The following is a 16,819-nucleotide window of genomic DNA, read 5'->3' as shown; positions in this document are numbered from 1 at the left end:
GAAAGCAAATTTCAACCGACAAGTGAGCATCTGTCATGCTTTCATGCTCGGTTTCAGATGGATAACTGTCCGAGTCCAAAGATCACCCAGCCAATAGTTAATTCCAAAAATAAAGCATGAAGTCAGCCATCATAAACTATTATATTCCGAATGATTTGTACTGTGCTTTTTATGGCATAAGTCTTACCACATGGAATTGCTAAAGAACTGATTTTTTGTTTAAATTACTTCATAGATTTTAATAAATAACTTACACGTTATTATTAATCCAAAGAGAGATAAATATATCCGGGGCAATCTTAATTTTATTTTACAATTGTTGCCGATAAACATCTTTAACCGTGAGCAGGCGACCTGTGTTTAATTTGTGACCTCGATATAGCGTTACAGATGACTAACGTTCAGGTCGCATACGTGCAAATGAAAACAAATAGTGTATGCGTGTTGATCGAAGTGATTATTGTTATAATATTTAATATCTAACTTTAGACTTTTTATATGATTTGTTCCTGTCTGTTGTAGATTCGGTTATGTTTCTATTTTTAAAGGTTTATTTTCATTTTAAATTAAGCAAAATTTCGCTTCAAAATATAATAAATATAAAGAAAAATCCTCATTCTGTTTACGAAATTCTCTGAGGATTTTAGACATGTTTAATGTATGGCATAGGCCTGACAATGCATGAACATAGTTTGTGAAGTAGCTCTGTTCTGAGTGAAATCTTTTAAAAACATTAGAATATTCACAGAAATAGACGGNTAGAAATTTTGTAATATGTTAAAAAAATTTTAAAACATATTTAAATTTTTAAATCTCAAATGGAGGTGTTAAATCTCCCATGTGCAAGTCTTTGTTAATGACACAGAAACTTAAATAATTTTAAACAAAAGGATCATTAATCTGTTAAGCTCCTTGTTCTGACATCAACAATTGATTAAAGTTTTACTGTATTTGATTAATTATTCATAAACCACAAAATATATTTCATATTTGATTTGTGAATATGGAGTATTAGCACATAAAAATTATAGCCAGCCACACATAGCATTAATCATTAAAAATAAGTTTGATCTGCAATGGAATTGGCCAATATTGGTAAGTAATAAGTTATTATTTGGTAAGAGTAAGATGTTATAAATCCTCAATTTATAATAAGGTTATATTAATTATAGCAATAAGTTGACACTTTAAATATAATATACTACTTGACCATCTAGATAATATGTAATCAGATGTGAACAGTTACAAAGGTCCCAAACAATAATTTTATCAAACACTGCAAATTACGCAATGACAAAAAGTGTCTTTGTAAAATAACCGAACAGTTTATTAATTATCTAAATTATTGTTATGGAAATATATTTTTTTTGTAGATGACGACTTTTATTTTATTCTACCATACATAGAATCAGCTACCAGATAAGATTGTAAGGAGACATAGAAATGCACACTGCTGCTGCTACTTGTCATGCTGGTGGAATTATCAAGCATAGGTGCCACCCTCAGTGTATATTCTTAATTACTTAATCATTTTGGGAATATGCACTTCATTGTAAATTTTTATAATCTTTAGCAGTATATACTTATTTTATTTTGTAATTCATAATGTTTATTTTTTCCATTTTATTAATTTATATATATATATACATTAAACCATTTGTTTATATTCATTTTACTTTAATTTTTTACTTATTGCATTTATTTCAATTTTAAATGTCTCAAAAATTTTTGCTGGTTTCCATTNAGCAATTTCTGACGAGTAGATGATCTTCCTCTCTTTGTTGGAGTTTTCTGTAAGGGACCGGGATTTGGTTCTATTCCAGCAATCAGTAACAATAAAATAAGAAACTTAATATTATTCCTTTTATTCGAAAATAATTGAAAATTTTTCATTTCTTGAATAAATCAGAGTATGGAAGTGGAGAAAAATTCACGCCAACAGCCTTGACTTTCAGAGCACCCTCCAACTACAGTAATATAATGAATGCATGATATCAAAAATTCATTAATTATAATTTTTCTGTCAAGAAATTTTAAATTACCATGCGAGTCATTCAAACTTCAAGTTAGTGGGGTGGGAGTTTACTGTATTTTAAAACTAGTTTAATTAGGATTGAATAAAAATTTATCTGCATTTGAAATTAACACTTCAGAGTGAATTTTTCTTTAATATTTTAATAAATTCCTATCCTTTTATTCATTACAACTGAAGTTTTTATAAGATAAACTTACATTTTTTAATTTATGTCTATATAAATTTGTTGGAGGTTTTTTATTAGTTACATTTCATTATAAAACTGATTTAACTGAATCAACATTTTTTTTTGTAGTTTTGAATGTTCATAAATTGAAAGTCTCATCACCCAATACAGCAGTATTGTTACAGAAAGAATTAAGAAAAATCGGCAAGAAAGAATACATTTAAAGAATATCCAAGAAAATTTATTAAAATACAAATTCTAGGTAAAAAAATTAATACATTTTTATTGATCGATTGGTTAGAAACTTAACAAAAACCATCATTTTCAGTTACTACTATAGTACTAGATTTGGAGTTTGGAGTATACCGCCATAAAAATATCTATGAAAATAATTGGCAGTCCATATTTTGTTACTCTCTCAGGCAAAAAATATTCAGATAGAGGAATTAAAATTCAATAGATAAATTTATTTTGCCTAAACATGGAGTAATCTAAAGGGACAATTTTCTTGTGTAAAGTTTTGGAACTGTTGCATATTGATAATAGTGTTGTTTAGTTGAAAATTTTAATGAATTGACATTACGAAATAATCTAGGATAAAAAAAAGAAAGAAATATAGTGTCATACTAGTGTTTAGTATGCTGAAAAAGCATTTCTAAGCTGTTTAAAACTACAGTAAAGTTATCTACAAGTTGAAACACTTTTGAATCTAATAATTCTAAATGTAAGTTCTGTTACATGAGAGAATAAAGAATTGCATAATGTTTTTAACGTGGACTTACTAAATTATATTTAGAAAATCCACTTGAAATATTCTGCATTATTATTATTTCCCTTTAACAACAAAAGTCCATAAATGCTTTGTTATCACACTATGTAATATTAAGTATTTGAAAAACCTAAAAATAGATTTTTTAAATCAAAAGTAAGGACAAAAGATTAAATTTTTGGTCAGTTTCATTTTACAATGATGTTACATAACTGGAAAANCTAATCAAAATGGGTATACATAAGTAATTACTATATATAGAACCAATATCCAGCAAGAAACTACAAAACTATATACTTTCTATGTGCAGTGCTTACAAATATATTAAAACCAAAAGTCAGAATTTCCTTTATTTATCCTCTTTGCTTATGGTGCAATTTAAATTACTCAATATTTTCATATTTTATAATACAAAATTTATTATACATATTGAAGTTATTAATTTATTTCAATTACAATAGAATCTGTTCATTGTAATTAGACAGCTTAATTTACTGTAATCTCAATAAATTGCTATATCCGTTGTCTAATGTTATCTGAATTAGCATGTTTCAAAAGACAAGTTAAAATACAAATTTTTATTGTAATTAGAATTTATTACTTATGATATTCAGGTAGACAGGTATTTTTATCTTTTTGTATTATCAGTTATTATTATTAGTCTTAACTAGTGATTTAAGTGTTATTATGATCATTTTAATTGTTACTTGCTTGGAAGTACAGCAGTTTAAAATGCTGGCAATTATTTCAATTACATACCGAACAAATTACTGTTAATTAATAATCAGTTTATAAAATCTGTTGTTAAATAAATCGTAGCCTACTTTTTATTTAGCTTAGAAACAGTGTAGTAAAAAAATCTAGAAACTTATTAACTGGCAATTAATAATCGTGAATTTGGATCAAAAAAGTAATTGGAATCAAATGCAAAGTTAAAATATTTTTTGATGAAAGGTAGGCTTAATATTGTTAATTTGTGCTATTAACTTCAAACATGTATTAATCCTTTTCTATATTTTTATAGCCAATTTAATTAATAAAAACATTAAAGCCAAACAATTGCCAGATTGTATTGGGCTATTGTTTGGCTTTTAATACAGTAGAGCCCGGCACATGTATTTGTAAAATGTAAGTGACTCGTACAACATGGAATTTATATAACACTGAATTATCAGCAGTGTTATAGGGGGGTCTACTATATATAACTATTGGGTTTTAGATGTTTTGTGTAGTTTTAGTATAAAATTTAAACTTGAGTCAATATTTTTAATGTAATGTGAGAGAGGCCAGACTTGAAAAGAAAATTTTATTCAAAAATTTTCTTCGGAAAAAAAAAAAAGATTGCTACGGATGTGATTATATCATTTCCCACAGACTTACTTCCCTGTTTGAGAGTGACACATCGAATGCGTCACTAGGAATCAAATGCAAAAAATTGCCATTGGATGTGAAGAACGATTTTACCAAAAAAGGACAAGAATTGTGAGGGGGAGGACCCCCAAATAAAGGAGAAGGTTTGATGACGCGACAGGGAGTTTGCTCGACAGAAGAGTTAGCATCCTCAAAGGTTGGTCGTGTGTGTACACTTGGATACATTTTATTGCCGATGCTCCTCCAATAGCCAGTGATCAGAAGTTTAACCGCCGATAGCCGATGAGTCCAAGTACCCACTAAGAACATGTCTTCACCGAAAAAAGGACTCAATTCAAGAAAGTGATCTTCAGGTAAATACCACGCATGAACAATTGTAAACTCTCTCTCTAAAAGCATTAATGTAACTAGTTTAGGCCTATATAATCAATAAACGGATATTAATTTCTATAATTGAATTGTAAAGCACACTTCTTTAGCTTAATTGGTCTCCATCCCAAGTCCAACCGCCCACAGACGCGACTGCTCGTGTGTAAATTCGAACGTAATGGTGTATCTACCCAGAAGACACAGTGGTGTCGCTCCTGATAAATTTGTCATTGCAGTCTTTGCCAACGCAATGTCGACCCTTCGGTCCTGTGGTGCCGAAGCATAGAGGGGGCCCTTTGGCATTGTCACAAATGTAATTATAACTAAAACTAAATTATGTAAAATATAAGCAATTACTGGTATATCTTTCTGAACATGCAAAAATGTCACCAAATGTTTTATTGTATACGTATATAAAGAACTGAATTACTATTGATAATCATAATATTAAATAATTACAAAGATAAAAAATATTTAACATTATGCATTATCAAAATACAAACAAGAAATATGTGAACATTATAACAGTAAAATTATAGTAATTGTTAATTAAACATGATTTAATATTACCAATATTTTTAAAACATTTTGTTTAATTTTATTTTGTATTTATTTTCTTTTTGTGTATTGTTGTAACTTCTCATCATTGTAAAGATAAACATAGACATTTAATTACATACAAATTAATGTATCCCCTTGTTAAAAATTCTGAGAAAAATAAGAAACTAAATAAATAAATGAAATTCTGAATTTCAGTGTTAATATATTTTAAAAAAATAAAAAATATATTAACTTAAGACTAAGTATAAATTGACTACTGCAATAAGTTCTTGCATGATGCTTGATTTTTGTAAGTTTATTGTTTTTTAAAAATTACATTAATTAACTAATCAAAATGGGTATACATAAGTAATTACTATATATAGAACCAATATCCAGCAAGAAACTACAAAACTATATACTTTCTATGTGCAGTGCTTACAAATATATTAAAACCAAAAGTCAGAATTTCCTTTATTTATCCTCTTTGCTTATGGTGCAATTTAAATTACTCAAATCAATGACCAAACAAGATTGTCTCATCATAACACTAATATCCACTGAATGTGGCATACTGTGCAAAATTAATTTTGAAGACCTTTCAATTTGGCAACGTTTTTGATAATTATATCTCTACCTGCATTACTATAATCAATTAATAAACTCCAAATACCTTTAAAATGCAATCTATTTTAAAAACTTATCGAACGTTTTCGGTCAGATTAACAGACCTTCTTCAAGATCGAACTAACAGAATTTAAATTTGCCAAACGAAAATTCCAAAACGTTCTATAATCTTCTCATATTCAATTGCGCAGGTCCATTTTTATAATTGTAACGCCGCTGCTTTCCATGCTGCTGCTATTTTGTTTGATTCTCGAAAATTTATATTTTGCCCTTTTTCTCTGCATTTGTAAATGTGCCAGGCTTCTGCATTTTAAAAAATATCATTTGGCGCTTTGGCTGTTTTTTCGGCTATATATTATTTATAATTATATTAATTGAATAAAAATGCACTTTAAAATGGCGATTCGTCGCTTTTTATTAATTAGAGACCCAAATAAAACAAATATTTGTGTTTTTCAAATAAATTTTCATTTGTCTCTTATAATAAATGAATTTATCTATTTTTAAGTAAAAATTTAAAGTGTCTGTATAAGTAATTTTTTGAAATATCCTTTTTCTTGATAAAGTTTTAATACTTATTATTATAATCTAGACATGTTAATTTTTAAATATACTTGTATACTGGGCCACAAGTATATATTATATATACTTGTGGCCCAAAACTCCTTGACTTCTTCCAATGCAGCCCAGAGAAACAAAAAGGTTGGACACCCCTGCTCTATAGACTATGCATATATTTTTCAATGTTGAAAAGATCTCTCTTGCACCCAGATAAATGTTAGTGAACACCCTGTAAATTTTTCTCCTTTGGTAGGAAACTAGGATATAGGATCCTGTAATTGAGCCGAATATTTTTACAGTATCATATAATGTGATCTTATGGAGAAATGGTGCATTAAGTCATACACATACTGTAACTATCACTCAACAATGCTGTACAGTATTTCTATTCATTATTGGTAAAGACATTTATAAAACTTTATTAAAATTTTACTTAAATAAATGCATTATAATAATTTGTAATTAAAATTACATTATTTTTCTGAATAGTTCATCCACTAATGAATAAATTGTTTCAATTACTTTTATTCAATTTGTTTTATTCTTCAAAACAATGGGTAGTAGTAGCTAAAATTATTTAATAACATTTTTTTTTATTTACGGATTTGAATATATAAATAAACAGATGTTGAATGTACAGTATGTGTATGTGTGTGTATATATATATATATTTTTTTTTTCAATTGAATTTGTGTTTAGGAGTAGACTGTGATATACTTGTTTAAGTTTATAAAAGCACATACTTACAGATAAGTTTTACTGTATTGATTAACCATCATGCCATTAAATGTATTAATTATTCAGAAGTTATACAACAATAATAGCAAATTGTCTTTTTTTCCATATTATTTCTAGTGAAGATCTTAGTGAAGTTTCTTTCCCAAACTCTGTCTCATTGAGTTGGTTTCCATGTGTATCATGATTCGATGTAGTGATCCAGGTTTGATGGAAAGCACACCTCCACACTCAAATTGATAATATTTACAGTTTATTTACAGATTCTATATACAGAAAGTACAAGTTTGAAAACATAATATATATACAGGATAACAATGCGTGATGACTCGCATACTAGATTGGTTTCTGGGAACTGTTAAACTTTGGAGAGGCCTCAGTCAGCTTGTGGAGTTGGCTAAACTGCGCAGTCAGTCCAGTCTCTGCACTAACCCATCACTGAGATGCTTACCAGAGGAGAACTCTCTCTCTACACTCAGCGGGCTTCCTAAGTGCCTGAAACTACAATGTACCAGTCTCTTGCCCTTCTCTCCCCGCAATTTAAGGGTTTTTTGGATGGGGACTTCCGACCAGTCACAACCCTTTCTTGCCCGAACAGTTTACACTCGGGTCCACCTTCATCCGACGAGAGTGAAGCTTACATAAATGTCTGCCACTTGTTTACATTTAGTTATTTACCATATGGCAAATGATCTATCGTCTAACCACAGGTGGGTCCAATTGACAAAGTCGGTGCTTCCTTTGTTTTCCCTCTATTTACAAGTCAACACCTTACAAGTGGTATATTGCCCGACTGCATGTGGGTCCAATTGACAAGGTCTCACTTCTTTTGTTCCCTCTCTGCTGAAAGGTCAATACTTTACATTTCCCAATTCTTATTTATTGCTTAAAAGCAAAGTGGAAGTTAATGAAGTTAACAACAGATGCAAAACCATAACAAAGCTATAATTATTGTCAAATTACATTGAATAATTTGAAGTGCAGGAAGATGCAGAGGAAACACTAATGCTACTTTTGTTTAAAATTTGCAACATTACTTTTATGGAGACTAAGAATGCACTGAAAAAAAATGAATATGTATTTTAACATAAGTTTAATTTTGTATTTTATATTTGTTTTATTTAAGCTTACTGTAAGTATTTTCAATGTATCTTTAATGTTCAAGCTGTTGCAGATTTCTAAAAGAAAGATTTAAAAACAAAATCATTATTTTTTCATAAAGTAGCTTATTAAATTAATACAAAAATCTATACATCTATATTGTAGAAATTTTGTAATGTTAAAAAAATTTTAAAACATTTAAATTTTTAAATCTCAAATGGAGGTGTTAAATCTCCCATGTGCAAGTCTTTGTTAATGTCCCAGAAACTTAAATAATTTTAAACAAAAGGATCATTAATCTGTTAAGCTCCTTGTTCTGACATCAACAATTGATTAAAGTCTTACTGTATTTGATTAATTATTCATAAACCACAAAATATATTTCATATTTGATTTGTGAATATGGAGTATTAGCACATAAAAATTATAGCCAGCCACACACAGCATTAATCATTAAAAATAAGTTTGATCTGCAATGAAATTGGCTAATATTGGTAAGTAATAAGTTATTATTTGGCAATTATTTAGTAAGAGTAAGATGTTATAAATCCTCAATTTATAATAAGGGTATATTAATTATAGCAATAAGTTGACACTTTAAATATAATATAACCAGGGTGGCCAAGCTCCTTGATAGTCCGAGCCATTTTTCAAAATTTGAAATTTTTCGCGAGCTGCAATTAAATACGTATTAAAAAGGTATGCAAAAAATTCCAGATTACAAATTATATCCGTAGCAAGAGTGATACAAATTGTTTCCTCCAGAGCACAATGNACCAGTCAACCCCCCTATAACACTGTTGATTTTTCCGTTTTATATGAATTCCATGTTGTACGAGTCACTTATATTTTACAAACACATATGCCAGGCTGTGAACGGCTCACGTATTTGTAAAATCTAAGTGACTCATACAACACGAAATTCATATAAAACGGAAAAATCAACAGTGTTATAGGGGGGGTCAACTTGTACCTCTAAATTTCAACATTCATGCAGTTTTTTTAAAATGAAGAAATTTGAGTAGTTTTTTAAAAAGCAGATTTGATTTGACAATCATTAACATATCTACTTTACATTTTTAAATTTATGTCCATATAAATTTCTTAATTTTTTTAATTAAGAAATTTAATTCTTAAATTTTTATTAGTTAAATTTCATTATAAAACTGATTTAACTGAATCAACATTTTTTTTTGTAGTTTTGAATGTTCATAAATTGAAAGTCTCATCACCCAATACAGCAGTATTGTTACAGAAAGAATTAAGAAAAATCGGCAAGAAAGAATACATTTAAAGAATATCCAAGAAAATTTATTAAAATACAAATTCTAGGTAAAAAAATTAATACATTTTTATTGATCGATTGGTTAGAAACTTAAGAAAAACCATCATTTTCAGTTACTACTATAGTACTAGATTTGGAGTTTGGAGTATACTGCCATAAAAATATCTATGAAAATAATTGGCAGTCCATATTTTGTTACTCTCTCAGGCAAAAAATATTCAGATAGAGGAATTAAAATTCAATAGATAAATTTATTTTGCCTAAACATGGAGTAATCTAAAGGGACAATTTTCTTGTGTAAAGTTTTGGAACTGTTGCATATTGATAATAGTGTTGTTTAGTTGAAAATTTTAATGAATTGACATTACGAAATAATCTAGGATAAAAAAAAGAAAGAAATATAGTGTCATACTAGTGTTTAGTATGCTGAAAAAGCATTTCTAAGCTGTTTAAAACTACAGTAAAGTTATCTACAAGTTGAAACACTTTTGAATCTAATAATTCTAAATGTAAGTTCTGTTACATGAGAGAATAAAGAATTGCATAATGTTTTTAACGTGGACTTACTAAATTATATTTAGAAAATCCACTTGAAATATTCTGCATTATTATTATTTCCCTTTAACAACAAAAGTCCATAAATGCTTTGTTATCACAGTATGTAATATTAAGTATTTGAAAAACCTAAAAATAGATTTTTTAAATCAAAAGTAAGGACAAAAGATTAAATTTTTGGTCAGTTTCATTTTACAATGATGTTACATAACTGGAAAATTTTCAGGGTATTCAGATTTCAATTTTTATTGTATACATGAAGTTGCATTATACCATATATGCATGTGTTTAAAATAAAAAAGCTCTATTGTTTATCTTTACAATATTGTTGACACAAAAGAAAAAAAAAATTTGGAAATTATGAAAATTTGGTAACAATATTTATAAATTCACTAAGCCATAATGGTTGATTTTCCCACAGCACTGTTTGTTGCTTGTGGCCATTATGGATTAAAGTGATTTTATACACATCACTATTATACAGCATCCCTATTATGTGTAAAAAAATCTGGTAAATTTTTATTGTCTATTTATTGCAGTAAATTTTGTCTGTGGAAAAATTTTACTAGTGTAGTCTATGACTTATATGAAACTGCTGTTTCATGAATTATTTAAAATCTTTGGAGACAATTTAGTTGAAAATAAACATCTGCTGCTTACATTAAGATGTTTACTGTTAAGTCCAGTTCATATTTTGAGAATGGAGAGAACTACAAAAACAAATGTGCATGGTTTTCAGCTATAATCATAAAATTCTTTAAAATGTATATGCAATTATTCTTCTTGAACTTATGATTATAACCTTATAAAAATGAGTGCATTTTGGGATAATCTTTCAGAGTTTAAATAAGATCAGTATGTTGTTTTATATAACAATATTTACATAAGTATCTAGTCAAAATTAATTTATTACAATTTAATCTAAATTAATCCTACTGATAAAAAATGAAAATCTCTTTAGAATTAGTCCTGATAAAGGATGCAAATTGTAGGCTACCGAGAGAAAAGTACTAAACAGGTTAGTGCACACTTTGCATACTACTAGTCTTTAATCTTTATATACAAAAAACATTGCTATTGCTAGTCAAATACTGCTGAAAAATAAATTGTTGAAGATCAAATTTGAATTAAAGATAAAGATTTCTGATATTTTTCTAATTTATTTAACATAATCCCAAAATATGAAAAGAACTTTATAATTTGGCTTTTGAGATTTCTATATCTGCAGCTGGCATTATAAAAAACAAAAATACAACATACATTTAGTTTTTACAATATTTTATTTTTAAGCAAGGTTTTATCAATATCAATCTTTAAAACTGAAGTTCTCACTCAATCAAACATACCCGAATACACTGTCACAAAGGAATCTTTAAATGTGAATAAAATTGATGAAAACAATCTAATGGAACTACTAAAATATTCCTTGTCTTACCTTACAGATATTTGAAAAACAATTTCTATTATTATTGTTTATTATTATATAAAAGTAGAATGCCTGAAAGAGAAATTTTGAGTGAATTCATTGAAAAAACTTTCTTCGTAAACAAAATGACAATCTAGTTCTGGAACAAAGCTGCTTTAAATATATATGTATATGTAATACGTAAATGGCACCATTAAACAGTAACAAGTAACAGAATAGATGTTCCATGTTAATGCTATCAGAAACCATTTGTATCATAATATTATATATTTCATTCTTTTTTTTACATTGACCAAATGGAAAAACACAAGGAATCACAATACAGCTGATCACATTGATATAGTTCATTTTTCTTCACACCATTCATTCTCTTTTCTGACCTGAAATTAAATTTTAAGTAATTGAAATTTTTGCAAAAGCATTTTGTATATAAAAATAGTTGCTACTTACTTGTTCTTCTTCACTGGGTGTGAAGTCATTCTTGATGTTGAATGTTTTCCTTATTTCTTCTGGAGTCTTCCCTTTGATCATGTTGGCAACTGTTTTGCATGTTACGTCGAGCAATCCTTTTATGTCTAAGTAATTAGCTGCCTATAAGAGAATTTAATGTAAATTTTACTATTGAATATGAAGCAACCTATTTAAAAAATTTTATACCAAATTTATTATAAAATGTTTTAAATAGCTAAAAACCAGGATAAATATCCTGATTTTTAGCTATTTAAAACATTTTATAATAAAAAATTTAGGTCATAAATTGATTAATCCATTAGAGTTAGTCAAACTGTCCTGCAGAACCAAAAGATTCCACAAGATGGAAGGGGCTCCGAGAAACATTTAACTTAGGTCACGCACATAGGACCTCATTACTGTTATTAATCAATCATTCAGCCACAGAGTGCACGGACAATACATCACTGCTTTACTCTGGAAGCTTTTAAAAAAGGTATACTTGCTGCTATTTCATTCTACTTTTGATTTACTTTATCTACTAAAGAAATTATTTTATATGTTAAGGTACTGGATATTTTAATTCAGCTTTGTGGAGATGTGTTCTTAGTTGTCTGTATCGTTTTAGGGCATGTTAAAAAAAAATGAAGAAAAACCAATTTATTGTATCCCAAGCTGCATAAATAATTCTTACCAGAATTAACTCAAATAATGTGCCCTGATCAACTTTTAAAAAATCAGCATCCCAAGAGCTTATATCATCTGTCCTCTTCTCTTTATTTTCATCATCTTCTGGAGGAAGAGGATCATCTTTGTGATACGTAGCCCACTGGATCACCTTCTTTAAAATAACTGAATTCACATTTGGAAGAGGTATAACNGTCTCATCATAACACTAATATCCACTGAATGTGGCATACTGTGCAAAATTAATTTTGAAGACCTTTCAATTTGGCAACTTTATATCTCTACCTGCATTACTATAATCAATTAATAAACTCCAAATACCTTTAAAATGCAATCTATTTTAAAAACTTGTCGAACGTTTTCGGTCAGATTAACAGACCTTCTTCACGATCGAACTAACAGAATTTAAATTTGCCAAACGAAAATTCCAAAACGTTCTATAATCTTCTTATTATTCAATTGCGCAGGTCCATTTTTATAATTGTAACGCCGCTGCTTTCCATGCTGCTGCTATTTTGTTTGATTCTCGAAAATTTATATTTTGCCCTTTTTCTCTGCATTTGTAAATGTGCCAGGCTTCTGCATTTTAAAAAATATCATTTGGCGCTTTGGCTGTTTTTTCGGCTATATATTATTTATAATTATATTAATTGAATAAAAATGCACTTTAAAATGGCGATTCGTCGCTTTTTATTAATTAGAGACCCAAATAAAACAAATATTTGTGTTTTTCAAATAAATTTTCATTTGTCTCTTATAATAAATGAATTTATCTATTTTTAAGTAAAAATTTAAAGTGTCTGTATAAGTAATTTTTTGAAATATCCTTTTTCTTGATAAAGTTTTAATACTTATTATTATAATCTAGACATGTTAATTTTTAAATATACTTGTATACTGGGCCACAAGTATATATTATATATACTTGTGGCCCAAAACTCCTTGACTTCTTCCAATGCAGCCCAGAGAAACAAAAAGGTTGGACACCCCTGCTCTATAGACTATGCATATACTTTTCAATGTTGAAAAGATCTCTCTTGCACCCAGATAAATGTTAATGAACACCCTGTAAATTTTTCTCCTTTGGTAGGAAACTAGGATATAGGATCCTGTAATTGAGCCGAATATTTTTACAGTATCATATAATGTGATCTTATGGAGAAATGGTGCATTAAGTCATACAAATACTGTAACTATCACTCAACAATGCTGTACAGTATTTCTATTCATTATTGGTAAAGACATTTATAAAACTTTATTAAAATTTTACTTAAATAAATGCATTATAATAATTTGTAATTAAAATTACATTATTTTTCTGAATAGTTCATCCACTAATGAATAAATTGTTTCAATTACTTTTATTCAATTTGTTTTATTCTTCAAAACAATGGGTAGTAGTAGCTAAAATTATTTAATAACATTTTTTTTTATTTACGGATTTGAATATAGAAATAAACAGATGTTGAATGTACAGTATGTGTATGTGTGTGTGTGTATATATATATATTTTTTTTTTCAATTGAATTTGTGTTTAGGAGTAGACTGTGATATACTTGTTTAAGTTTATAAAAGCACATACTTACAGATAAGTTTTACTGTATTGATTAACCATCATGCCATTAAATGTATTAATTATTCAGAAGTTATACAACAGTAATAGCAAATTGTCTTTTTTTCCATATTATTTCTAGTGAAGATCTTAGTGAAGTTTCTTTCCCAAACTCTGTCTCATTGAGTTGGTTTCCATGTGTATCATGATTCGATGTAGTGATCCAGGTTTGATGGAAAGCACACCTCCACACTCAAATTGATAATATTTACAGTTTATTTACAGATTCTATATACAGAAAGTACAAGTTCAAAAACATAATATATATACAGGATAACAATGCGTGATGACTCGCATACTAGATTGGTTTCCGGGAACTGTTAAACTTTGGAGAGGCCTCAGTCAGCTTGTGGAGTTGGCTAAACTGCGCAGTCAGTCCAGTCTCTGCACTAACCCGTCGCTGAGATGCTTACCAGAGGAGAACTCTCTCTCTACACTCAGCGGGCTTCCTAAGTGCCTGAAACTACAATGTACCAGTCTCTTGCCCTTCTCTCCCCGCAATTTAAGGGTTTTTTGGATGGGGACTTCCGACCAGTCACAACCCTTTCTTGCCCGAACAGTTTACACTCGGGTCCACCTTCATCCGACGAGAGTGAAGCTTACATAAATGTCTGCCACTTGTTTACATTTAGTTATTTACCATATGGCAAATGATCTATCGTCTAACCACAGGTGGGTCCAATTGACAAAGTTGGTGCTTCCTTTGTTTTCCCTCTATTTACAAGTCAACACCTTACAAGTGGTATATTGCCCTACTGCATGTGGGTCCAATTGACAAGGTCTCACTTCTTTTGTTCCCTCTCTGCTAAAAGGTCAATACTTTACATTTCCCAATTCTTATTTATTGCTTAAAAGCAAAGTGGAAGTTAATGAAGTTAACAACAGATGCAAAACCATAACAAAGCTATAATTATTGTCAAATTACATTGAATAATTTGAAGTGCAGGAAGATGTAGAGGAAACACTAATGCTACTTTTGTTTAAAATTTGCAACATTACTTTTATGGAGACTAAGAATGCACTGAAAAAAAATGAATATGTATTTTAACATAAGTTTAATTTTGTATTTTATATTTGTTTTATTTAAGCTTACTGTAAGTATTTTCAATGTATCTTTAATGTTCAAGCTGTTGCAGATTTNTGTAGTTTTAGTATAAAATTTAAACTTGAGTCAATATTTTTAATGTAATGTGAGAGAGGCCAGACTTGAAAAGAAAATTTTATTCAAAAATTTTCTTCGGAAAAAAAAAAAAGATTGCTACGGATGTGATTATATCATTTCCCACAGACTTACTTCCCTGTTTGAGAGTGACACATCGAATGCGTCACTAGGAATCAAATGCAAAAAATTGCCATTGGATGTGAAGAACGATTTTACCAAAAAAGGACAAGAATTGTGAGGGGGAGGACCCCCAAATAAAGAAGAAGGTTCGATGACGCGACAGGGAGTTTGCTCGACAGAAGAGTTAGCATCCTCAAAGGTTGGTCGTGTGTGTACACTCGGATACATTTTATTGCCGATGCTCCTCCAATAGCCAGTGATCAGAAGTTTAACCGCCGATAGCCGATGAGTCCAAGTACCCACTAAGAACATGTCTTCACCGAAAAAAGGACTCAATTCAAGAAAGCGATCTTCAGGTAAATACCACGCACGAACAATTGTAAACTCTCTCTCTAAAAGCATTAATGTAACTAGTTTAGGCCTATATAATCAATAAACGGATATTAATTTCTATAATTGAATTGTAAAGCGCACTTCTTTAGCTTAAATGGTCTCCATCCCAAGTCCAACCGCCCACAGACGCGACTGCTCGTGCGTAAATTCGAACGTAATGGTGTATCTACCCAGAAGACACAGTGGTGTCGGTCCTGATAAATTTGTCATTGCAGTCTTTGCCAATGCAATGTCGACCCTTCGGTCCTGTAGTGCCGAAGCATAGAGGTGGCCCTTCGGCATTGTCACAAATGTAATTATAACTAAAACTAAATTATGCAAAATATAAGCAATTATATCTTTCTGAACATGCAAAAATGTCACCAAATGTTTTATTGTATATGTATATAAAGAACTGAATTACTATTGATAATCATAATATTAAATAATTACAAAGATAAAAAATATTTAACATTATGCATTATCAAAATACAAACAAGAAATATGTGAACATTATAACAGTAAAGTTATAGTAATTGTTAATTAAACATGATTTAATATTACCAATATTTTTAAAACATTTTGTTTAATTTTATTTTGTATTTATTTTCTTTTTGTGTGTTGTTGTAACTTCTCATCATTGTAAAGATAAACATAGACATTTCATTACATACAAATTAATGTATCCCCTTGTTAAAAATTCTGAGAAAAATAAGAAACTAAATAAATAAATGAAATTCTGAATTTCAGTGTTAATATATTTTAAAAAAATAAAAAATATATTAACTTAAGACTAAGTATAAATTGACTACTGCAATAAGTTCTTGCATGATGCTTGATTTTTGTAAGTTTATTGTTTTTTAAAAATTACATTAA

At 29.0% G+C, this 16,819-nt stretch overlaps 1 protein-coding gene across 1 annotated transcript; it reads right to left on the bottom strand.

The window, feature by feature from the left end:
• Positions 1-11,825: 11,825 nt before the first annotated feature.
• LOC111624434 (S-phase kinase-associated protein 1-like) lies at positions 11,826-15,973 on the bottom strand. The gene is made up of 4 exons (XM_023367272.1): positions 15,668-15,973; positions 12,685-12,885; positions 11,991-12,131; positions 11,826-11,920 (listed from the first exon to the last, which is right to left on the bottom strand). Exons 1-4 carry the CDS (start codon positions 15,971-15,973, stop codon positions 11,885-11,887), a joined length of 684 nt encoding a protein of 227 aa, XP_023223040.1. The 3' UTR covers positions 11,826-11,884.
• Positions 15,974-16,819: the final 846 nt, after the last annotated feature.

This window comes from Centruroides sculpturatus, unplaced genomic scaffold, assembly GCF_000671375.1.
Source record: "Centruroides sculpturatus isolate CEXI.00-Female unplaced genomic scaffold, Cexi_2.0 scaffold397, whole genome shotgun sequence".
Classification (NCBI taxonomy): domain Eukaryota; kingdom Metazoa; phylum Arthropoda; class Arachnida; order Scorpiones; family Buthidae; genus Centruroides; species Centruroides sculpturatus.
Note: the sequence above shows the minus strand (reverse complement) of the source record. Positions and strands in the feature narration are given on the sequence as shown.